General features: G+C 36.2%; 1 protein-coding gene across 4 annotated transcripts in view; it reads left to right on the top strand.

The window, feature by feature from the left end:
• The window catches only part of diaph2 (diaphanous-related formin 2), a 457,445-nt gene that overhangs the window by 260,864 nt on the left and 170,938 nt on the right, over positions 1–25,643 (top strand). For all 4 annotated transcript variants that reach the window (XM_032554339.1, XM_032554341.1, XM_032554338.1 and 1 more), the window contains 3 exons: positions 11,833–11,934; positions 14,638–14,877; positions 21,516–21,645. In XM_032554339.1, coding sequence (XP_032410230.1) covers positions 11,833–11,934; positions 14,638–14,877; positions 21,516–21,645 — 472 coding nt within the window. The remainder of the gene's footprint in view (positions 1–11,832; positions 11,935–14,637; positions 14,878–21,515; positions 21,646–25,643) is intronic.

The following is a 25,643-nucleotide window of genomic DNA, read 5'->3' as shown; positions in this document are numbered from 1 at the left end:
AATACCAGTTTAATCATGTACATCAACAATCAGGCTTTTTTTGTTTTTGTTTTTGTTTTTTTGCAGTGTTATAAAACAAGCACATCTTTAAGTTAAAGGCCATGGAAGAGCCACCTTTTTTTACTGCCACTTGATTCGACTGCCTGAAATGAAAGAGTCATCACTAAATGTTTCAGCACGCCCAGTTTTTGGCGTGTGTGGTAAGCTAAATCTCGTTGGTGGATGATATGCCCCTGGGGGCTTGTTTTGCAGAATATCAGAGTGACTTCTTAATCTTTAATGTGTGCCAGTGTATTTTATATTACCCCATCTTCTTTTCAAAAGGAAAGGCTAATGAGTAACACTGCACCACTGTTATTCATTTGTAATTAGTATTGCCCTATGCTGTGTGCAAATACATATATTAAAGAAATGCAAAGTAAAAACTGTCAAGTCTCCCTTTTAATTAAATCGCGTATTTCCTCATGCGTTGATATACAATGTTGGGGTTATTGAGATGATTGCTGCGGTGGAGGCTGGGATTTGTAATGATTGTAACTGATTTTGTGTGACTGATAAAATGATACACATTTTAGAGACACATCCTGATTTACTTTGCTCTTTATAGGTCACAAAATTCAAAACCCACATTGGTTTCAACATTTCATCAAACTTAATCTTTAGTTTTTTAATGAATTAGTTAAAAAATATCTTCCTTCTCGTTGTATTTTTTATTTTACACCTTTGTTCTGCCAGTTGCTCAGAGGTTAAAAAATGTACTTTTATTGTGGAATAAGAAAAAAATGGTAGTGTTTTCTTTTGGTTCTTTTTGTTTGGGTTAATTTGGTTGTGATTACCTTTTCTTCCTGTAATCACAATTAATTCCTCACCTAACCCCTCAAATCAGGATATCTTTGAATATTTTTTTCAGTTTGCGTTGAAATAAGTAAAATATACATATTTCCTTTGATATTCCATCATTTACTTGAAATTCTTAGAAATTCAGATTCATTTTAAATATGCATAGATTATCATCAAATATTTACTTTAACTAGATAAAAAAGGGAAACTCATATGTTAATTCTTCAGATATATTTAAAGTGTTTATTGCTGTTATTCTTAAGATTCTTTGAATTATAAAACATTCTTTCAGATGAGTTTAATTGGGCATAAAGACCAATGAAAAGGACTTTTATACAGCATGTTTTCTGTGGCCATTTTATGACCTACAGGTAGGGAATGGGTGACATTGACACTCTCCTCCATTAAGGTTTTGCCACAAAAAAGACGTTTCTGAAGAAGCTAGATTTCAACAGAGTAATATTAATGGAAATTTTAGTGGAAGGAAAAGGTGTACAATCACCAGAGATAACTATAACCTTGAGGTGCTTGTGAAGTGGCTTCAAGAGCCACCATACACAGCTGCCTTTCCTAAAGTCTTCAGATTAACATCATCTGCTGGTGTTGGGCCACTGAGTTTAATCAAGCCCAAGGCTCAGCATGTCTGTCTTCCAGGAAACTTTAGAGATCTTGTTGCTTCCTCCTGCTCTTGCTGACACGCTTTGTTTAATAGTAATATTTGAGGATGAAATGGCAACTGTCACCCACTGCCGAAAGTACCAATAATTGCCATAATAAATTTGGTATCACCTCATGCAAAAAAGGGGCCCAACAAAGTTGTATAGTTATAGTTTGTAGACTTACGTTTCAGTAGGGTGACATTTCTTTATCTGGTTTTTTATTGGCGATATGTGAACTTTTACATCTCTAAGAAACTGGTTTCAGTAATACTCAAACCAGAGATGTATATATCTAACGTGCTTAAAATACCTTACAACTTTTTCATAGCAGTTGTATGAGATGTTTTAAATTGACTTATCACTTAAGACAATGTTTGAATCTGGTTTCCCGTATTGTAAGGTTGAAGCAGATTCAAGTCTTTGTAATCTCAAATGCTTATAAAAGATGGAAATTGGACTTTGTTTCATCATTTATCATAAAAAACGAAACAAAGACTATGTATCTAATTGTTGTTATTTCATAACACCTGATAAAAAGCCAAACCTTCACTCAGTATGTTGTCTAGCTGAATGCAAGTGTTGTAAACTTTTGACTTTGCAATCTTCTGCCTTCGGCTTCCCATGGCAACAACCTTTCCACCAGGTCTCACAGGAGTCTTCTTAGCTGGCCTTGCCTTGTTATTATTGTTTATCTCTCTTGTCAATCACTCACATCAGCGCCGCGCTCATCCATATGCATGGCTGCCATCATTACACGTGGCCTGCTCGTTGGCTGCAGGGCCTCGGTACCCATGCCAGCCTTTGTTCACATCTGTAACAGGTGATTGTGGCCGACTGGCACATTGTTGGGCATCGTTTTCACAGTGCAAAAGTGCACATGTGGGACATGGCGATAAGTGTGGGCATGTTGGATTAGAGTTTAAGCAGGAAAAACACAAGTCCCCCATGGGCTTAATTGTGGTTTGTTTTGGCACACACTACACAACACTTCTGCATCAAATGCAAATTTTACAGTGAAATGTGAAATGCATTATGCGGATTTGGTAGGGTTGGAAACATAAAGGGAAAGCAGAGGGGGTGGAGGCGTTGAATAAACAGAGTGAGGGCAAAAGTAAATGCGGGTTAACGAAAGACTAGGCAAAGTCTGGTGTAATATGAAATACGCTTCAGATATTGATGGCAAGAATCAAAGGTGTGTTGCACGTACCTCATCAGCACCTAGCTGTTCATCTCTAGCCAGAGGGTTGAGGCTGGTTACACCCTCCGCAGGTTAAGTATTGATTAAAAAAACACACACACACAATCTCATACTCGTAGGGGTGCACACAAGCAGGTTAATGCACAATACAGCTCAGTAGTTAAATTTTTATTCTGTGGACTCCACTCTGCTCCTCCTCCGGCATGCTTGGTGCTGTATTTTCATAAGTGCTTTATGGAGAAAAAAAAGGAGAGAAATATTTCTGTTTTCATTTTTCCAATCCCGTGTCTTTGTTTCTGTGGCAGATGGCACATCAATCAAAGAGACACTCTCATACAGCAAGACTCCACAAACAAATTAATTTCTATTACTGTTTTGCATGCTTGCTCTCTTCTTATTTGATTGACAGTCTCATATTCAGGCTTTGTGTTTGGATGACTGTATTACATAGAAGGAATATGCACAAATGAGGGACAATTACGCAGACGAATGCCGCCACCTTTCTCCAACTTGAAAAGTTTATTTCCAAATTAGTTTTGTAGCGGGATTTTATGCTAAATTAATATAGAATGGTAAAAAAAAACAACAGCTCAACATACTACAGAATTGATTCTTAAAGATAAAAAGTTGAGTTTCACTTTCAATTAATATATAAAGCTTTTATCTAATATCCTTCAAGTGACTCGTTTACCCTTTCAGAGTACTTTTGGTTTTTTTTTCTATTTTTTACTCATCTGCCTCCAACTGTTTCATCTGTTTTCATGTTTAAACCACATATTTTTATTTTTAGCCTCATTCTTAATCCTACTTCACACTTTCCATTTTATATGCAAGAGTTCAGGTGCACACATAATAAAAAACCTTCTCTTTTTTTTTTTTACATATATCCTAAAGACAAATTTAATGTCACACTAAGTATGTCAGGTTTTCCTGCCCAAACACTCAAATTAATCCCTCCCCCATCTTTCTCTCAACCATGTTTTCCCCTTGCTCAGTTCTTGCGTCTTTCTCTTACGCTGAAATTCTCGTTTAGTTTAATACGATTTCAAAATCTGTCACACTCAGTTTGTTGCTTGTCAGTCTGTCACTGCAGCTTTGCTCACAGTGACATGGTGCTTTGCTGGGGTGTAATTTCTGTAGACTTTGCAACATGTATGACTGATGTTCATTGTTTACCGTACTTACCTCTGAGACAAGATTTGCCTTTTTTTTGTTTTTCAAGACTTCACTGTTTTAGCTCAGTTGCAGTAAACATCAGCTTGTGTGCATGTTGTACTTAAAATGGTGGATATGTTTGTTGTGGACTTTGTATTTTAACTTCTATAGCTACTATTGTATTAGTTAGCCTTTTTCTGCCTTTTTAGTAGTGGATAGTCACTTGTTTTAGCATTTTGAACATTGCAGCATTTCATAATGATGCTTTGAGTGTTTCCAGTTACTTGTCACGTAATAAACATTTGCCGGATACACCAGAATGCATGACTAAATCAATGGTGACAGTGTTTTTGCTCCTTTTGTTTGGAAGCATGTTGCAGCTAACAACATCTGTCTTCATGACACTGATAGTTTATGATATAGGATTTATCATGCAAATCCAATTGTACTCGTCCCATTTTTTTGTAAAATACAGTTGAAACTATGACACATTGCTCATAGTCTGGATGTTATAAATATCTCCCTTCAAAATATAGAAAATATCTCAACATATACCAGGGTATATTTAGCTGTAGCTTTTAAATAAATAAATGCAGAATAAATAGTTTTGATCATCTTCTTAAAATGTCATTATCCATGCTGAATTTTGACTTCATTACAAAACTCTTTACACCATAATTTCTCACATTTATCCTGATCAGTTAAAGAGTAAAACAAATTCATTACAGCAAAATGAAGAAATAAAAAGCTGATGGCTAGAATTTTTTCCCTCCCAGATTAATACTGTGTTGAAGCACCTTTATATTCAGTGTCAATGTTCAATCTGTGTGAGATTACATATGCCACAGATTATAAAGAATCTGATTAACCTGAAATTAAATTCTGTAAGATATTACTGACATGCTACTAATTTTCATCCGTAAAACAAAGAACAAGGTTTACAAATACAAAGGATGCAATGGTGGGTACATTTCCTCTAAACCGCTAACAGTAAAGCTAATTTTTTGTTCAGCTTTATAGCATTTTTACCAGCTTTAAAAATGTTTAGCGCACTTAGCTTCCACTAAATATTTTTTTCTGGATGAAGGCCACTATAACACATGTTGTGTCATTGACACCTGGTGGATATCAACATGATTGAACGTAGTGCTGTAGCTCTATATTCAGTTTCTGCAAAACACAGTGCTAGCAGAGCGTTAGTGGCACTAATGTTTTCGTTTAGTGCTTTAGGGTTAGAGGAACTAACTTCTTAGTTAGATGTGGAAAGAATCAAAAGGATTTTTGTCAAACAGGTAAATTACAATGAGGGATTTGAAAGCTTTCATGTTATATGAACCATGGCACTGTAAAAGCAGTTACCAATTATTTAGGATAACGTAGATAAAAAGGGATCTAATAAAATTGTTTTGGAAATTTATGAAAAGGAAAAAAATAGAACAGCCAAATACACTGATACCAAAACAGAAGGAACTGCAGGTATTTCCATGACGTATGCTGCATGTGACAGCAATATCATTTAGTATTTTTTTTGTCTGAATTAGGGTTGCCAATGCAGAGATAACAATGCACATCACTAAAGCAATGTGATAGCCACAGTAAAACATAGTTGTTTTTTTTTAAAAATAGGCCTAAGGTTTTTATAATTTTTTTTTAAATAGCGTTTTAGGTGTTTTGTTCGAGAAGGATGTTTGTCTACAAGGACAAACTTTGCAACTTTCAGTAACGTCTTTTAGTTACCGAAAAGAAGTAGAAATCTCATTAAAAATGTTTTGTTCTTTTAGGGTTTTAGTTGTCAATGTGTGGTTTAAAAAGTTCGGGTTAGACAGTGTTCAAAACTCTTGTCAGCTGCTCATTATTTTGTCATTTATTCAAACTGAATCGTTCACTCATTTTGCCCATGAGCCACATGGGAATCCCGCTGTGGTGTCACGGCAGGGAGATGGCAGTCGCTGGTTGTTCTCCGCCACAAAGCATGGGCAGAATACCACATGTTTATCTGTCTCCTGAAACGAAGTAGAAAATCAATTAAAAGTAGAAAAACACATCTGTCAAGCATGTGGCAGATGCGACTCTTCGTCTGTCTTTGTTGCAGATCTCTAATAAGCCTTTCAAATGAACACAATTTATTTAGACCATGTATTAGACATTAACTGACAAAAATATTAATATTGGAAATTCAAATTTGGTACACATTTTTGCATTTCTAAATGTTTAAAGTTTCTTTCACATTTTTTATGTTGATATTGAAAATGCAGCACGGAATTTCAGTCTGTGTTGCAGCTCAGTAGTAATACGTGTTTGCTATTTTCACATTACTCAGTCCTGTAAACAGTTTTCTAAAGTGTTTGGCTTATGCGTGCCCAGCTCCATCCTGCATTAACTTGGCATGGCTCTGCAGATGCTTTGAAACTGAACTTGAATCACAGGAAGCTGGTTGACAGCAGCAGAGATCAAAGTATGAAAGTAAAAGCCCTACAGATACTGTCATCCTCGACAAATGTTTACTCAACCATATCCTGTTTCTCATTACTTTTATACTCTTTTTCCCTCTCAGCTACATCCCTTCCACAAGTAAAGGACTTTCACAGTTTTGGCTTCAATAGTGCCAAAGCTAACATTCACCACATTTTAAATATGGACTCGTAGCTGCAGCTGACTGTGGGGGGAAAACACCATCGATGTTAAGCACCGTCTGAGTCCTTGAAATGACCCGTTGTAATTAAATCAATGGGAATTGACTGATCATTTTTGCAAAATGATATTTAAATCTTTTTCGGAATTGGAATAACGATCACAAACAATCTGACTTTTGTTTGTGATGGGGTTATTCTGCAAATTAAAAATTTGACAGATAGGCAAGTATTGCACGTTCTCTGACATCAATGCAAAGGAGTCTTACATATACCATAGGATTGCTATTTTCTAAGGTAGAGATTAACTGATTCTGGGGCTCACAGAAATTCATATTTTAGATGTTTTATATATATTTTAATGTATGAAAAGGGCTTAAACAGGAGTTTTGTAGGTGAAAAGGTTGATGTAAAAATCTTTTGAGTCTCAATGTAGGTAGAGGGAGGTTTTAAGATGGATTTCCACTGAAGAATGGCGTTCTACATATTTCTTTCATCATAGCTTTCTGCTTTAACAAAAAGGAGCAACTTTTTCAGTTAAAATTGTATTTTAGGGTTTGAAACTATATTGTGAGTGATATAGCCAACCACACACCCTTGAATGTTTGAGATATTTTAAGTTAAACGAGGCAGCTCCTGCCTGTATGTATTTGTAATATTTGTCAGTGTTCCCTAACCTGAAAGTAATTTTAGTTCAGCTTCAGACTATAGAACCTGCTATATAACTAGAAGTAATGGCTGAAGAACACCAGGTTTCTCTGTCTTCTGTCCTTCATTCTTGTTTTAAAAGCCAGAAAAAATTAACATGTTCATCATTGAAATCTCGTAAAAGTTTTAGTTTTACTGCTCTGTGGAATTTTTTAGTGAATTTATAGAGGTTATAAAGTATAATCGCTGTGACAGAAGCCAGTTATAGATATTGTTATATGTTTAATGCTGAAAATCATGGATTTTTATCAGGAGGAGTTGACTGCTTTGCCTGGGCAGTGTTTATAGCCAAGATAAAATAAAGGTTTAAAGGAAAAATGCTTAGGTTTTGTAATCATTACTTTAGTGAAGTAGTATGAATGTTTATATTGTATCTAGGACATCTTTTACTTGTATCAACAATATTTTAATACTCGCTTTATTTTAGTCTCACTTTTGTTTATCTCTGCTTGTTCCTCTTCAGGCTTGTTGAATGGGGCAGCTGCCTCTTTCCAACAATCAGTGTGTTAAAACCTGAGTTGTCAGTTTATCATGGAGCCCACACAAACAACACATGATCACTCACTCACACCCTCACACCTAGGGGTAATTTAGAGTCACCAATTAACCTAACATGCCTTACTTTGTGCTGTGTGGGCACACCGGAATACCCAGGGGAATCCTGTGCACAAAGAGGAATAACATCCAAACCCTGAACAAGAAAGCACTGGGTGGGATTTGAACCCAGAACCTTATTGCCTCCAGGCAGCCAAGCTACCATCTGCGTCATCATGCAGGCCCATTTTCTGTTTACAAAAGGAAGTGGTTGAATTTGGGTTGTCTTTGCTGCCACTTAGCTTGTATTCATTTGAGATGGTAATTAAACATGTGTTGTTGTTGTTATCATACCTTCAGTGCTCTTTGTTAAACGTCTGTATGTGTCTGGTATCCTGTCGGGAGGAGTCTGGACCAGAATCATCACCCAGTCTTCTAAATCGCTAGACATATGGCACAGCCTTTGTGTCAATTGCACTCTGTGGGGTTTCGATGAACACAAGGTAGATTTGATTTTCCACCACTGTGTCTCTCAGCTGCAGTAAGCTGCAGCATTTCTTTAGTGAGGTGCAATAAAAATGTAGAAAATATGACTGAATATCATATCATATTTCTCCTTCTTTTTCTATGCATTTTTTTTCTAGTCGAAATAAATGGCAAGGCTTTCATTCTCTTTTTAATGTGACAAATCATGCTTAAGTGATTGGAAAAGACTTAGACTGAAGACGTATCCCTTGTTGTTTGCCAAAGACGAACAGTCGGAGTAATCGGATTTGCCTTAGTATTAGCAAGTATTCCAAACGGATGAACGATTTGCCTCTCAGTTGATGCCGTTTTATTCAAAGCCAATGATATATTGTCTGGGAACTTTGTTACTAATTCAGATGTTAATTTTCCTCCCTTTCTCTTCCAGTAGATTGTTTTACCCTTGGGATTTTACTTTTTACACGTTCATTTACATCTTAAACGGATCAGACTGTGTAGAGTGAAATCTAATTCCTAAAGCCTGTTATAAATGCATTCTAGCTCATTTAGTTCCTAACTGCACATTATTCCTGCATTTATTGACGATAAAAGATTTTTTTTTCCCCCTCTGATTTGATGATTTACTGTCAGGTCTGAAGCATTATTACAAAACTATCAAACTTTATGTTTTGTTACTTTAAAATCACAAACATCAGTGTATTTTGGATTGTATCCTAAACTTTGGACATCTCACAGAGAACTGTTCAATAAAGTTCCACAGCTCAGGTGGGAGAATCTGTGAAAAGTACAACTTAGTATTATTTGTGGACTCTACAAATCTGCCCATTTAGAACACAATACAACCATCTGTAAGGTCCTGTGGAGAAAAATGAAACTTTTTGGCTTACGTATCAGTGAACTTACACCTTGAACATTTTGTCCCTTTGGTGAAATATTGATGATGGCAGCTTTCCTGTTCTCTAGCTGCAACACGGAAGATGATGACTGTAGATACTTTGTAAGTAGTTCTGTCTTCCAGGGTAAATTTCCATTATCAGGGCAGAACTTCTTTCTTTTGTGATGTCCGATTGCTATTGCTTAATTTTTCAGAAGTAAAAAGTGGGACTTCTCTTGAGTTCTGAAGTTGAGTTTCTTTTGTAGTATAAAATATCATGGACAGAAATACCGTTGTTTCTTTGTTCTTCCCAGCTTGTCTAAAACAATATATTTTTTTCTGTCCTGGTAGGTTTTATATGCAGGACTGCAGAGCTACAGTAAAATGATTTCTATCAAAGCAAATTCATCTTTCAGAATGACCCAGACCTAAGTTCAGTTGAGCAGAAGTGGGAGTACCTGAAAATTGATGTACAGACACTCTCCATTCAATCTCAGTGTGCTTGCGATGTCTTGCAAAAAGGGAAAGGCAAAAACTTCAGTTTCTGTCTACAAAGCTTGTAGACACAAACCTCCAAATATTTGTGGTTTTACTCACAGTGGAAGGGTTTCCAAAGAGTCCCGATACAGACTGCCTGAATATACACTTTTTAAATTTTTATAGGTAAAAAAGAAAAATGAAAATCATGTATGATTTCTTTCCGCTTTGGAATCTTGTACTACTTGGTGTTTGTGTATCAAGTAAAATCCCAATAAAATATGTTGAAGCTTGTGATTATGTGGTAAATATAGAAAAAGCTCACAAGATATGAATACTTTTGCATAGCATCAGAGCAATTTTGACTAAACCAAGCGAATACATAAAACTTGAAATGGATTATCGCTTGTTAATTTCTTTAGGTTTCCAGCCTTTTTTAATTTAAATTTGTTTTATCAGCAGCAATGATTTCTGCATCTCCTGATGCAATCAACAATATTTATTATTAAGGCAGCACTAGGCACTACAGACTCTAATTGGGACTTTGGATAAAAAGCAAGCAACATTTGATTTAATGGCTGCATCCCAAACAAGGTTTCATGGCTTGCAGTATGGCTCACTTTTTTATATCACTGAATCCCCCGACGGAAAGACAGAGATGTCATCATTAGTGGGCAGTAGACTATGGTTGTGTTGACTGTGATGGCTGCAGAGGTCTATAACTTGGTCAGCCAAGTCTGTGGCCCAGCAACAGCTTTTACTGTCCATTTTCCCTGCCTGACTGTCTGGGTTCCCATCTGGACACGTGATCCAGTGCCAGTCTGCTCCCGCTGAATAAATTTGAGGAGCTAATGAGCAAGGAAGCTCTGCAAAGACCTGGAAAAGGGCAGCTCTTTCTCTTCTCCACCTCCGAGGAAAGGGGAGGGAAAAGTCGCTGTGGTCAATTTTATTAACTTGGCTGACCTTCACACAAACAATTAACATTTACTGAAAACGCATCCCCTCCCATTATCTTCCTCATCTCCATCTTAATCTTCAACCTCACCACCACCAACTGCATGTTGTTTTTATTCTGCTTGTACAAAAGAAATTTATCAGGCGGCAGCAAATTAATGGCAAAGCCTTTGCTTGCTTTTCATAGACAATCGCAAGATGATGTGCATTATGCAGCAGAAGGTCGGCTCTCTGAAGGTCGCTGACATGTTTGGTAATTGGCTCTAGGCCACAACTCGGAGTCAAAAAGCAACAATTACCAGCAGTGATTTTGTGACCTAATCTGACTTTTCAGATAACCAGACAACTTCAAAATATTCTCTTTGACCACTGCTCCAACAGAAATAAATATATATGATGATTCATATAAATAAAATATGCCGTTGGTTATTTCTGAGCTGTAAAAAAAAAACAAAAAAAAACTTTTGTACTAATTAATCATTTGACATTACTGGATAAACTAGACTGGTAGATGAGGTGAAAAGTTAACTGAGCAACATGTGAAAATATTTGTAGAGAATTTTGGATTACTTCAAATTCAGAAGTTTGCATACAATAAAATTACAGATCTTGTTGTATCAGAGGTTGTCAGCCTAATATTAGTAAATTAACAGCACTTCATTTAATACAAAGCCCGATAGATGTATTTAAGATACAACGCAAACAGTCCAAGAGACAAAACCTCCTCCAAATGGGGCAACACCTCATGTATCAATCAATTGAATTAATCATCCATTAAATATCTATCTGAAAAAATTATTTACTTTCCCATTTCATCTCACATTCAATGTAGCAAGGAGATTCTATGAATTTATTTAGCAGCAAACAAATAGTTATCTTTCTTTCTTTAAGGATTATCAGAAAAAATACTGGCTACTCTTTTCAGGACTCAGTACATTTGTGTGAGATAAGAGGTACAACAAGGATATTTGGAAACACAAAAAAACTGATTTTGTTTGAGAAAGTTTTTCTCTGAAGTTTTTGGGCTCTGCATCTTTGTTATTTTTTTCCCCAACATATGACAAGCAGAACAACAAAACATATTCCTACAACACATACTGTCTGAAAAGAATATAAACATTCCACAAAAGGTTCAATTGAAATGCTGTTTAATTAGGTAACACACGAAAAGCACACTCGCTCTTTGGATTTGTTTCTTCTTTGTTTTCAGCTAAGCTGTCAGGCATTTTGTTCCTATCCTGACGAAAGCAGAAAATGAGAACTGCATTAACACTTATTTTTTTGTGTGTTTTTGTGTATGTGCCCTTTCATTTTCAGAACCTAATAAAGAACTTGCCAGAGCAGAAAGAACTGAGTGCTCTAGCGGAACTAAAAGGTGAATACGAGGAGCTTGTGGAGTCAGAGCAGTTCGGTATTGTGGTAAGTATAATTAGCTCTTGCCGAGTGGATTTTTGCACAGTGTATCCAGTCATACTTGTTCTTTATCCTCAAACATTTTCGACATGCACAGTTAAACATTGTATTATTATTTTTTCCAAACTTCTGTTTGGTCAGTAAGCCAGAATCAGGATATTTTATTTTATTTTTTTGCAGAGCAGTAATTTTTAATCAAACCAAAAACCTTCATCAGCTCTCAAATGGCGTCAAAACTGATAGTTCCGTCTCTAAATGACAGCGGCTTTTGTTAAAAGTCTTTTGGACTCGAGCAAAGAACAGTTCAATCAGTTTTGATGAGCGTTCAGCATTAAGAACTTTGTGGATGCGGCTCTTTGACATCAGCTGTCAATGTTATCTCGTGATAAAATCACCCCCTCAGGCTGTGTATGAATCCTGCCTGTTTAAAGGTCTTTGAAAAGCACACAGCTGTAGGCAACCAGCCTGGTGATGTATCCCAATACTCTTATCAATTTACAATGAACATCCAAAAGTTCGATCTTCTCCACTTGCATAATAAATAATGCTGCTGCTGTTATATTCTCTTCTTGACACATGGTCTCCAGAAAGTAACCTGTTTCTTTTTTTTAACTCAAAGTAGTTTTTAAAACAAAGAATGATTTATGTGTTGGAATACAGTCTGTACTGTATATCTCATGTTAATTGACATTTTTCATAATTTTCCCATAGTAATGGTAAAAGAAAGAAGGAATTTTTAAAAAGTAATTTGTATTTATCAATGAATCATATTCTTGTGAAGTCAATGAAGTGGTGTATGTTGCTGGTCAGATATTTACATACCTTAATGAATGGTTCTGGGGTTCAACATGCAACAAATAAAGACATCTATACAACAAATATCTTTAACCATTTTTATTAGCTAGAATTTAGATGCACATTTTACATTTAATTTAACTAAATAATATCAAAATTTCATATTGCTCTTCCTTGGTAGTTTGAAGGTAGTATTCTTCAAACTACCAAAGTTTGTTGTAAAGTTGCAATTTGCTCTAAAAGACGTTTTGTCATAGTGTGGTTGCATGTAGTTTGAACCTGTTTGATTCAGAAAGAAATCCACATTAGTTTTAAAATTGTGCACCACTTTTGTATTTATTTCATTAAAGTTGCTTGTTGTACAAATTTTCAATGCCACAAATAGAACAGTTAAATTAAAAAAAAAAAAATTAAAAGCCTCAAATGAGCAGCATTCATACCCAGATAAGTGCTATATTTTTCTACTGGTTTTACTGGGGTTATCACACTCATGTGATTGACTGGAATCTGTGAAGGGAAGTGAATCTTCAAGCTTATCTGACCTTTCCATTTAGCTACAGCTCTAATTACTTTTTAATTAACAGCTCTTGTCATCCATTTACTGAATGACTGCCCTGCAGTGAAAAGCAGAGACATTACCTTTACAGTACTCTTCTCAATAAGATCATAGAAGTACACTGTATACTTTAACAAAACATATGTTCAGCCAAACCTGAAGAGTGCAGACGCGTTTCATCCAGATATAGTACTTCTTTTCACTCATCAAAAGCTTTCTTCTCGTGTTTTTAGAAGCTGGAACGAAGCAAGAGGTTGCACTTTACCTCTTGATCTCACCTATGTTGTGATCACAAACCCTCCCTACTGATCAAGTCGCTCCTCACTACAGAGATTTTTAGTTCCCCTGGGAAATAAGAGATGCTCCAGCTTTCCCCTACCTCAGCTGTCACCAACACGCTGGCTTTCAACACGATTCCTGCTCATTGTATATAAATCAGTTCTTGTGAGGTCGGACTCTGAGTGCTGATCTGTTTGAGTGTGCACTCCTAACATTTATGCAGGAAGATCATAAGTATTTGTATTGATGCACTTAAATTCTCTAATTATCAGCAAAACATTAGTTAAATATTAGAAGGGACAGATTTCTGTAAATGGCATATATACCTTGTAGTTCAGCTGTAGCTATTCATTCATATTCTTGACATTGTGAATGGCATAAATTAATCAATATCGACATTAATAAAAAAAAAAGTGAACATCAATTTGCTATTTTCAAGGGGAGATTTAAGACAGAGAAACTATTTAAAAACAAAACTCGAATAATATTTACTGGTTTTGCAGTGCCAATCTATGTGTTTGACAAACTAAGTTAATTAAATAAATTGAATTATTTGAATGAAAATAAAATGAATAGAAATGGATAACAGTTCAAAACATAATGTGAGGCTTTGAGTCATGTGTCAAAGTATATAGTGCATTGCAAAAGTTTTTAATGCTCTGTTTTTTGGTCTGTCAAATAAAGTAGACAGGTATAGCTTGATAGTTACAAACAGTATGCGTTCATATCATATTTTCTCTGGAGTCAACACATTTTTAATGCTAGAGCTTTAATATCAGCCATGTTGAGACCCACAATGTACCAATGACAGATGTGGTACACCATAGAATATGGCCCTCAACAGGATCTAATTTGTCCTTACACACCCACACAAATGGCAAACTTTATTCAACTGAACCTTTACAAAACAAGTAAATTAGCACTTTGGAGATTATCTGGAAAGTTATTTTTGCTAACATTTTGCTTCAAAGTTAGCAAAAATACTAAAGTGCAAAACAAAAACGTTGCAATTGGGGAATTAGTGGCAGTAAACCCGCCACTGGAAATTACTCACTACCTATTTTCCTCTAACTTTGCAGATGAGCTCAGTAAAGCTGCTGCGACCACGTCTCAATGGCATTTTGTTCAAGCTGACTTTCGAGGAGCAGGTGAACAACATCCGACCAGACATCATGAATGTGACGTTCGCCTGCGAGGAGGTGAAGAAGAGCGAAGGCTTCCGCAAACTCCTGGAGTTTGTGTTGCTGGTCGGCAATTACATGAATGCTGGCTCAAGGAACGCACAGACGTTTGGTTTCAACGTCAGCTTCCTGTGCAAGGTAAGGCTCTGACAAAACAGAAGAAAGTACGTTGTAGAAAAGTCATTTGAAAATTGAGTTTGGATTGTTTCAAATGTTGCATCTGTGACACACCTAATTAATATACAAAGTTATTATGATGAAAAAGAGCAAACAGTTTCTGTATGTACAAACACACTTTGACACAATGTACAACTACTGTACATCAGACAAAGATTTGTGTTACACAGCAATGTTTTAAGTTTTCAGTGTATAGATCAGTAGAAGCAATTTCCATTTACCTGATGGGAAAAAATGTAGTTGTCCTAAATTTGGCAGACACACTCAGTCTCTCAGTGAGTGTGCAAATCCAAATGCATAGTAGAAAATATTAAAATGAACAAAAACATACTCTCCACTTGCACTTGTTGTAAAAGTCATTACCTTCAATACCCAGAGACTTGACAGGATTTCTAATACCTTTCAAACTAAGTTCATCAAATGAGTTAGCTTGCAGGTAGGCATATAGTTTCTGACGTCTCATTTTTTACGACTCACAACACAGTTTTAATATTGTGTTGAGGGAGAAAGTGTTGTTCTCTCTGCTTCAAAACATAAACTTGTTAAATAATACTTTTGAAGTCATCAAACAAAACCAGTGAATTTTGAGCTGACTTGTGGAGTAAGACAGTTAAATCGCTAAACATTTATGTGCTGAAGATTTTTTGACTTTTATTGATAACATTCTTCTACAAAAAGAAAAACATGTAAACATTTATTTAACTCCATCATCTAGATATTCATCTAAGACAAGTGGCATTATTGTTTTACTCTAAATGCATTCCTAATATATACCAAAATCTGCAAAAATTTACACTTATTTGTACAGCATCTAATTAGTAGTTGCAGAAGTAGGAGAGTTGCACTTTGTGACATAAAGCCAATTTGAGCATACTATGCTGGCATGCAGAAAGTCATTACAAGTCCTATAAATTGGATTTTATGTGATTAAAGGTAGAGTATGTAGTCAGGCGGAAGGGAAAATAAAACAACAAGCATGTACTGTATGTGTATTTATTCAGCCCCATGTGTGCTAACACTACCCTGTTGTGGAGAAGTTTAAAGTCTACCAATCTAATACCCAACATAAATTAACTTCAGCATATCTTGCAAATGCTTTTACTTTAACATTAAACTAGTTTCTGTCTGCAGCATGCATTTGTGTTTTCTCAGAAGTAACTCTGTTCTCTTTGCCAGAACAGAGTTCTGCTTGGGGGCCCATTTCCCCCAAGCATCTCAGATCAGATAGAAGTTTGGTTTTCAAGGTTTGAGAACCCACGGTTGTCTTTTGCACTGCACAATTTTTAACCAAACAATTGAACAGAAATAAACAGTTCTCTTTGCAGGCTTTGCTTGGACTTAAGGGTGAAAAACCCTGATAAAAGAGCAATAAATGCATTGTGAAGACTCCCTCAATTCAATGCAGATTTAAAGCCTGTTTGGATGATGTAGAAAAAGCTCTGTGATGAAGGCAGTGTAGTATTCATGCAAGCCGAGTGAATCAGCGTGGAGTGTTGGTGTAGAGCCGGTAAACGCCTCGGGGGGCTGATTGGGCCATTATTGATGGACAAGAAAGAAAAAGTATGCTTTCTCACTTTAGTCAATCAAGTAAATGGCCCCCCGGGTGTCAGGTCTAGGGTACCTAATGCGCTCATCAGCGATAAGGTTGATGATGGGAATGTGCAGGGGAGAAGGGCCCCTTCTGACCCACCTTTGCCTTCGATGTTTAGCTCCCCTGCTTTAATTCTGATTTTGTGAGGAATGGAAAGTTTCCTGAAAGCGATCCTGTTCTCATAAGCCCTCTCCGCTCATGGCCACGGAAGAATGCCCACAGAATCATGTCTGGAATGAAGCTCTTCCAGTCACTAAAAAACACTTGCACTAAACCGAAAATCCTCTATGTGAGACATTCTCACTGTTGAAAATGCCTCAGTGGTGCTTGGATAGGGGAAACAGAGAGCAGAGCCTAATGCAAAGAAAAAGAGCTGTAAAGAAAGGGTTGTAGGGATTGTTATTTATTAAAAACTGACCATGTATGCACAGGTGTATCTCCATAAATGTGTATTTTATTAAAAAAAATAGCAACATCAACTTGAGGTTGGAGGATCAGGGGAAAAAATATTATATTTTGATATTCACATTAATGTAGTAGTTTAAAAATATATTTCAATGCAATTTTTCAAAGGTATCAAAGATACGAAGAAGTAATTGTGTACTTCCATTTTACTTCTTCTTTAGTTGGGAAGGGGGAAAATGTTTATCAGCGCCGTTCAATAATTGAACACCAAATGGCAATGATTCATGTTAAGTTTAAGTTCAGCAAAACAGGCAGTCTTTTAATTTAGTTCTTGACTGCGTGACAGGGAGTCATATACCCAGAATTAGTGCATCAGCGTGTTTAAAGGAATATCTGTCTTTTAAGTTTAAATAACTGCAACAATTACCAGTCTCATTATACACTTCCTAATGAAAGCAAATCCATCTATACTGGGCTTTGGCTGATGCTACATCTGTCTTTCTCGTATAGACAGAACCGATGTTGCAATATTTGTACATTTATGCAAATACAACACTTGTATTCCATTTACTTATTCACTCCAATGTACAGCTTCATAAACAGCAATAAAACATATTTGTTCTCTGCTGCTGTCTTGGTATTAGGAATTAAGTTGACAGATCAACAATGATGCTAATCTTTCTTTGCCATTAATTGCTGCTTTATTTATTTATTTACTTAAAGTGATAAATATGCTAATAGGGAGACCTGTTTTCTTCTAATATAGCTTAACTTTCTAAATGATCTTCTAAATGAATGTGTTGCTCTCACTAGTGAAGGATTTGGAATAATTTTACCTCAAGGCTGTTTATGCTGTGAATTGAATCATATCCCTGGTGTGATTTGTTGCCAAAAAACAAAACAATGGGGTATTGTTTTTCAGTCAACATCCAATGAAAATCTTTATTTGAAATTGAAATTTTTTTACACAGCCCTTCTAGTTGTTCCATTAAAATAAGATGAGATGTGACATATTGTGACTACAGTCTTTGTTTTCTGTTATTATGTCGTATACAAATGAAAAAAGTTGATAAAGGTGCAGAGAAAGTCACTCGGGATGAAATTAGTGGTTGCTGCTTGCTGCTGCTCGGAACATGTGATATAAATAATGACCTCCATAAGCAAAAGCACAACATTAAAAAGGATCCATTGTTTCTGTATAACATGTACTGTACATACAGTATATATCTAGAAGCTGGAAGAGACCTCACAGTAGTAAAATCAATGATATATTAAAACATTTAATAAAACTCAGAATTAATTGTTTTTTTTGTTTTTATTCAATTGCTTCAAAGTGTAAACTCAAGTTTATAAACAAAACCAGAAGTCAAGGTCATGTGATGTTAAACATGACGTATCTGTTGAAACCCAAAATTGTGATTGGCTTGTCATCTACTGTTTACTATATTAGCTATAGCTAACACAATTGACGCTAACTTGAAATCAAAAGAAATTCAAAGGTGATGGGTGGATGTTTGAAATGACGGTGAAGTGTATATAAGGTTTGAAAACTGTTCACTAATAAAACTGGTGTGGTATGCTTTCATATTTCTACCACATTACTCTGACACCCCTAATTAAAATCCAGTGTGCCATTTTGAAGAAGCCATGGTCGTTAGACTGGCCTGTGTGTACTCTTGCGGTGCCTTCCCAAAGCATTCACACAGCTTTACTTTGTAAAGATTTGACTGCACAATATTAGGAAAACCTGCGATAATGCTGATGAATGTCAGGATAACAATTTCCGATTAATAAACAGTTAAAAAGTTTTTAAGTGTTTCTGCTTTGGGCTCGTATCAAACAAGCCACAGATAATGAGTAGCCTTTCCAGCTTCTGGGGAAAAAAAAAAAAAGAAAATCATTATTTCCATCTCGACAACAAAGGTTTATTGAAACAGTTGCTTCTGGTCTGATGTTTTGGCATTCAAACAACTTAGTTGTAGTTTCTTAATGACTTCAACACTTTATTATCTCTTTACCTTCTAAAACTTTTTATGGTGCATTAAACAATAAGTGTCACCGAATATATTACCAAGATACAGAGCCTGAAGGTGTGGTACTTAAATAACTTTATCTAACTTTAATTGAGTTGTTGGAAGCTCTCAGTGATATGCATATTGCTTGCAGTGATCTTGGGACATTATTTGTAATACATTGTGCAGCCCTATTTACAGACACAAACTGCAGTGTACTTTATTGAGGTGTTAAGTGATTGACAAAAACAAAGTAGCACATAATCATAAAGTTGAAGGAAAATCATGGATTCTTTGCCAAATGTGCAGAACACAAGGTGGGCAGATGACAACAAAATTAACACTTTGTGTAATGGAGGTGGGAGCACTGACTATACCCTTCAACACATGTAATCCACCATGAAGCATGGTAATGGCAGAATCATGCTAGTGAGAGTTATTGGGAACATCAGCAGAGTTAACAGTGGGAATAGTTTAAAAGAAAACTTCTTACAGTAGGACAGAAACCCTAAACATAAAGCCAGACCTGCACTAGATTGATTTATATTAAATCAAATTCAGGTGTTAGAATGGCCTATTCAAAGACCAGACCTGTATGAATATTTTTAGATGTGAACTTAGCAGGAGAAATTGACCCAAATCTAATTTCCTTTTTGCTCATATTCAACCCATACCTGACTTTTTCATGGCAGTCTGAAAGACCCAAATCCAATTTTTTTGATTTATGCCACTTTCATATGTGGAACTAAATCAGATACATATCCAAAAGTTTTCAAAGTGTCTGCAGTCAGAACTGTCATGTTGCATTTTGTCTGACTTTCTAGTCATTGATGTGAGACATGCATCATAATTCTGCACCAGAAGAAGAAGCCAGACGGACTAAATCTGGAGATAAACAATGGCTGCAGCAAGCAGTGCTGACATTTAACTTTCTTTTCTTTTCTTAGCTTAATTCGTACAGTTATGATCTTCTGACAATACTGTCGTCTCCCATTGCTCGACAACTTTAAAATTGAGCTACAGATGGGGGCATCTGTCATTACCTCCCTAAACAGCGCTCTGCTGTGTGGCTTCAGCGTTCCTCTTCTGTGCATACGAGTCGCTTTGGGGTCTGAAACTGTTCACACAGAAGTCTGATTGTGGTCACATTTAATTAGTAATATGAACGTCTACACAAAAAAACAAAACAAAAAAAACAAAAACATTGGACTTCTACAACTTGCTCTGTGAACATCCCCTAGCATCAGCCTCTCTGGCTTTATCCTAATTTGCTACTCCTTTTAGAGGCCGTGTGCAGATTGTATAGTGAAACTGATGTAAATTATTAAATAAATATTAGAAAAAGTTTGAATGTATTTTAATTTAAAGTGTACTGACTACCAGCTGGCTTAGTCATCATGCAAATCATGTGAACTGTAGAGCATTTATCGGCACAGATCATAATATTTCTCTTTAGAAATGAGAGCGATTTCATTGACATTAAAACATCAACCCTTATTTTTTCTCTTTTAGGGAAGTTGCTAAATACCATGAAAACAAAGAAAACTATACTTTTTCAATTGTTTTATTTGATTATTTGAGTCTTTGGATAGGAACCAACTCACCTCACATTAACCATATTTTTTACGTTAAAAAATATGGCGAAGTGCAAAGGGAATCACCCAGAGACTAATTTTAATTAATTCATATTAGCTAAAACACCAGGGTAAGGATGCCCACTGCTCTTAATGAAACCGCAGTATGTATGAGCACCAGCTGAGCTCACACATTCACATTTTGTCAGTGAAGCTTGGGGCAATAAAATCTGTTTATACACTCCATCCTTCGCTACTGTTTCAGTAAGCGCTCTGTTTGTGAATGTTTATAAATCAAATGGTTTCTGATAGTTATGAGACGTGCGAGAGAAGCAATGTTTCTGTCGGAAGATGAACAAACCCAAAATTCATTTTCATGAAAGTAACTCGTAGCTCTCTCAATAACTGCTATCAGACAGTACAAATTGCCAGATCCTCTCACTGTTACAGTATGTGTATCCTGTAATTGTTTCAATATTACCTAAATGTGTGTTAATTAGCACATCTATTGTGTGCACATGCGTGGGCATCTCCAACTGCACCTTGTTTACCGCACAGATATCATCAGTGCAAGAACACCGAGGTGTGTTGTGCTAATTAGCTTTCCCAGCATGCCATTCGAACTGCATTGCAGCCATGGTGGGGAATGAATATGGAACAAGTTTTCTACGTGCTGATGTGAAGAATCGCACTAACAGGTGCTCTGCTGATACGGTGGTGTACTTTTCACTTTCTCCCAGGTTTGAGATGTTATATAGAACTACTGGTTGTGTTAAATTACATCAGCGAGCCCTAAAATTATTACCACTGACCACTATTTCACCCCACTCATCTTGCGCCCAGATAATTTTTTTTTTCTTTTTGTAAAAGCAGACTCCAAGCACAAGCCACTTGGAACCTAAAACATGTTCCCCCTGCAACATGAATCAATATTTGTACAGTAAAAGTGAAATGTATCAGGTTTTTTTACCTGCAAAACCTGTGATTGAATGTATGTTCTTTTCATTTTTTTCCCAGCTACGAGACACTAAATCCATCAGTCACAACACAACACTTCTCCATTTCCTGGCTGAGAAGTGCGAAGAGAATCACCCAGAGATTTTGAAGTTTCCAGATGAACTGGAGCATGTGGAGAGTGCCAGCAAAGGTAGGCTTTTCTGTTTATATGAGCTAAGTTGTGTTCCATAGGGTACTTCATGTCTGTCTGGGATAGGAAAACGTCTTCACTGTGCAGAAACTGAACAAAATACAAATATGAGTTCACTTTTTCCATTATTTTCTTATTACACTTTATTTTTAGCACAATAGAGTCTTCCACGTGCACATTTCCCTCGACGACAGCTAGCCGTCTCTGTTTGTGACAGAAATAGAGCTGTTTAGTCGGACCGTGCTGTCATTCTCCCCGTCAATAATCTAATTCCACTTTAATTCCTTTCTCCGGCGTTCGGAGGAATCCCCTCAGGCTTATTTACTTTGTTAGTCTCTTAATTGGTCATTTAATCTAATTCAACTAATTATGCACTTGACTGAGGCTGAAAGCCATTGTGCTAGTCAACTGAAATAGTCTTCAAGCATTTTGGGTAGAAGGATGTCTGTATGATCGCATTTGGAATCATATAGGCGTCCAATAAGAAACCTGTTAATCGACTGAGCCCAGAAAATAAATACCTCAACCTGACAACTATTTAAAGAGAAGGGAAGTATCTTGCACACACAACACATGCAGTGGCATTCAAAAATATTCACATCTTTTAACCTTTGTACTTTTTGTCATGCTACATCCACATTTAAGTTACTTCGATAAATTTATTCATGTGTTAACTTGGTCCAGTTAAAGTCCAAACTTAAATCTAGATTCTAAAACCAAAGCTTTTGCACGACCTGACTGAACTGGAGCTGTTTTACAATAAAGAATGAACCTGAATTTAAGTTATTTTCCTTCCACTTCACAATTATGTACTACTTTGTGTTGACCTATCACCTAAAATCCAAATAAAATAAGTTTCAGTAACTGTTTGCAATGTGACAAAATGTGAATCAGATCAGACAGATCATCTGTCTCGATGATCACATATAAATTTCAGGTAAAATGATTATTTTAAGAGACTTTTCTTAACTACTTATTTCTGGTGAGTTCCATCCAACTTTGTCACACAATTTTTATTTACAACTGATAAAAACAACTCAACTACATGTATTTATTCATTAATATATCCATCTATTATGTGAAACACAGCTGCTGTTTATTTGGACAATTGGTGGCTGATAAAATAGTCTGATTAGAGTAAAATAGCATTATAATTAAGATTGTTCTTTTTGCCATTTAACAACATGAATATTATAAAACAATAAAGCATCCACTTTGCACATCTAACATGGGGCAAGCAGACAAGCAGAGGATGATTAAACAATAATAAGGAAATTGTTGTACCTTGAATAAACCTTTGTTGAGCCTGTTACCCACTCATGTGATTTATTTTTCATTTTGTTTTTGTGATTGTTGATTCTGAAAGGCTGGTGTGGGAGAACTGCATCTAAAGGACGATTTCTATGAAGGATGCGTCAGATTTAATCAAAACGTCATCTACTCTTGCAAATATTAAACAATTAATGCATGTGATTTAAATGTGCAATCAGACCAGGATGATTTAGAAAATTGAACTTTGTCCAACTTGATTGCTCCGAACGGCTCCACTTTTTAGTTTTTCTAAAGAAATGGTTTTCGATGTCAGCTTTTTGTTTAGTTATTCCATCAAAAATCAGCATTCTCCAAGAGTTGTCTGCACTGAGGAACATACTTGTCCGATTGCAAGTTGGAGGCTAACAAGGAAGCAAGTCCTGCATTTCTAGATGATCCCTTTGGCAACTCTTTGGATTCTGCTCCTCTCAAATCTGCCTGTATGAAGGGCAGTTTTTATAAAATAATCACATCGTCATGACGAGATTTAAGGTGTGTGGAGTCCTGACGGAGACGAGGATAATTAGTTTAGTTGTTTTAAGTAATTATGTGATTTGTTAAGTTGGACAAATTCCTTTAAAAAGGTTAACAGAACTAATATGTTTCTAATTTGTAAATATTTTTATGTGTCTCAGTAAATTACTATATTATTGAAAAGTTAATTTCACTAAGTCAATTAAAAACAGAACATACATTTATTTCAATTGTTTCATTTTGTTAATTTTGATGATTTCCAGCTGATAAAATCCACCCCTTGTGAACCATTATTACAAGACTTTGCTTTGTAATTTTCTCAAGGTTGGAGGTTTTCATTTTCATTTACCATCTCTATTTCCTTCCACTGAACTTTCCCTCAATATGCTTAGCTGCAACCAGCTTCTTTGGCAATAACATTTTGTTGCCTGCCCTAATTTTGTAGGGTTTAGCTCACTATATGCTGGTCAGCTGTCGAGTTAGCTGTGTATATCATCATGCTTCTACATTAAAAACCCTTTATTTATAGGACTTGGATAATATTTCTTTCTCTTAAAGTAGATTTTGAGGTTTCATTAGCTGCAATGAGCAAATTGAACAGAAATAAAATGCTTGAAATATGTAGCTCTGTGCAATGAATCTGAGAGTTTCAGTTTTTTTATTTTTATTTAATGAAATAAATTAACATTTGATGACATTCTCAATTGCTGTGATGCACCTGCAGAATTAGGGGCTTCACATCATATACAGGCTTGATTCCCCACATTTAAAACACTTATTTTCTTCCCTTTCATTCCCATAATGATGTATTCTATTCAGACACCACTTCGCTTGCCGGTTTTAAACATATACTGTAGAGCCCTTTGCAAAAGGTTTTAGGTGCTTTGGATGTCTGTGATGTTTACTTTCCATCTCCATCTGTGTGTAAATAGGAAGATGAATTTCCAGTCTAGTTTTGCTGTTGCTTCCTGTGATTAAAAGGGCAAACGCGCTTTTAGTGTATGTACAGTTTATCTGCAGCAGGAACTCGTGAAATGAAGTAAAAGAGCAGTTAAAAAAAGAATTAGGAAAATGAGGTTGCTGAAAGAAGCGACGGCTTCCTCTGAAAACCTAACACTGTGACCAGATTTTTGCATAACAAGTCACAAGGCAGTCATCCCGCATTAGCAAGGTCTCTTCCTCTCTCTCTTCTGCTTTCTCTCTATCTCTCTCCCTGGCAGAAATCGTGCTGCAGACAAGTATTTCCAGATGGGCTGTCCAAGCTCCTCAGCAGAGGCATAAAGAAACAGACTAAAAAACACTGCTAGTCAGCCATGAAAAGTGAGTGCAGCAGACTAAAGAGACAGGGAGCTGCCTTTTTTTTTTCTTGGATTTTGAAGATTTCTTGTTGATTTATCAGTGGTAGAAAGCAGGCTGACCTTGGGACACCCACCTACTGCCCAGCGAAGTGGTGCTGATTAAAGATTGGCAGTCAGAAATGCAGCTTCTTTGATATCCTTCCATCCATGTATGAAAGCTGCTTTTATTGACGAAAGTACAAGTTGTGGTTGTCAACATTTATTTGGGATTTTTTTTTTTTTCAGATTGGCTCATAAATAAAGAGGAACATTCTGTTCTTGTTTTTGCGGTACTGTGTCTGTGGATGCTGTTTGCAGCTCTTACTCATTTTGTGTATGATACATTCGATTTGCATATACAGTAACTGTGCGACATGGGTTTCTTACCGACACAGGATCTACTGTACTCTTTTCATACCCCTGACCTCATCTCTATAGTACCCCCTAAGCCTTCAGAGAGGTGTCTTTGGCCAATTTGCCTTGTTAAATTTCCCCCAGAGATGAGCATGTGGGGACTGACAATGGTACTAAGTCTGTGTGGTGATTCCACTCAATCAGCGGCTCAGTGACGATCTGTCTTGACAATCCGGGAAAAAAAAGGAAATATGACACGAATGTTCTCATAAATCCATTTAGTATAAGGCATAGCCAAGGGCAAAGTACTTTGGAGCTTGTGAGAGAGAAAATGGAGAATGAGCAAAGAGGAGAAAAAAAAAAGATGAACTCTGAGGATATTAATACCACTGTGAATATATCTATTATCCACATTCATTTCAAGGCACTGCAGCATAATAAAGCAGTACCCATTTCCCATTTAAACTCTGAAGCAGTACTTGGCTCTGCATTACGTAGACAAAATGGCTTTCTGGATGGGGT

The sequence above is a fragment of the Xiphophorus hellerii genome, chromosome 23 (genome assembly GCF_003331165.1).
Source record: "Xiphophorus hellerii strain 12219 chromosome 23, Xiphophorus_hellerii-4.1, whole genome shotgun sequence".
Taxonomy (NCBI): Eukaryota; Metazoa; Chordata; class Actinopteri; order Cyprinodontiformes; family Poeciliidae; genus Xiphophorus; species Xiphophorus hellerii.
Note: the sequence above shows the minus strand (reverse complement) of the source record. Positions and strands in the feature narration are given on the sequence as shown.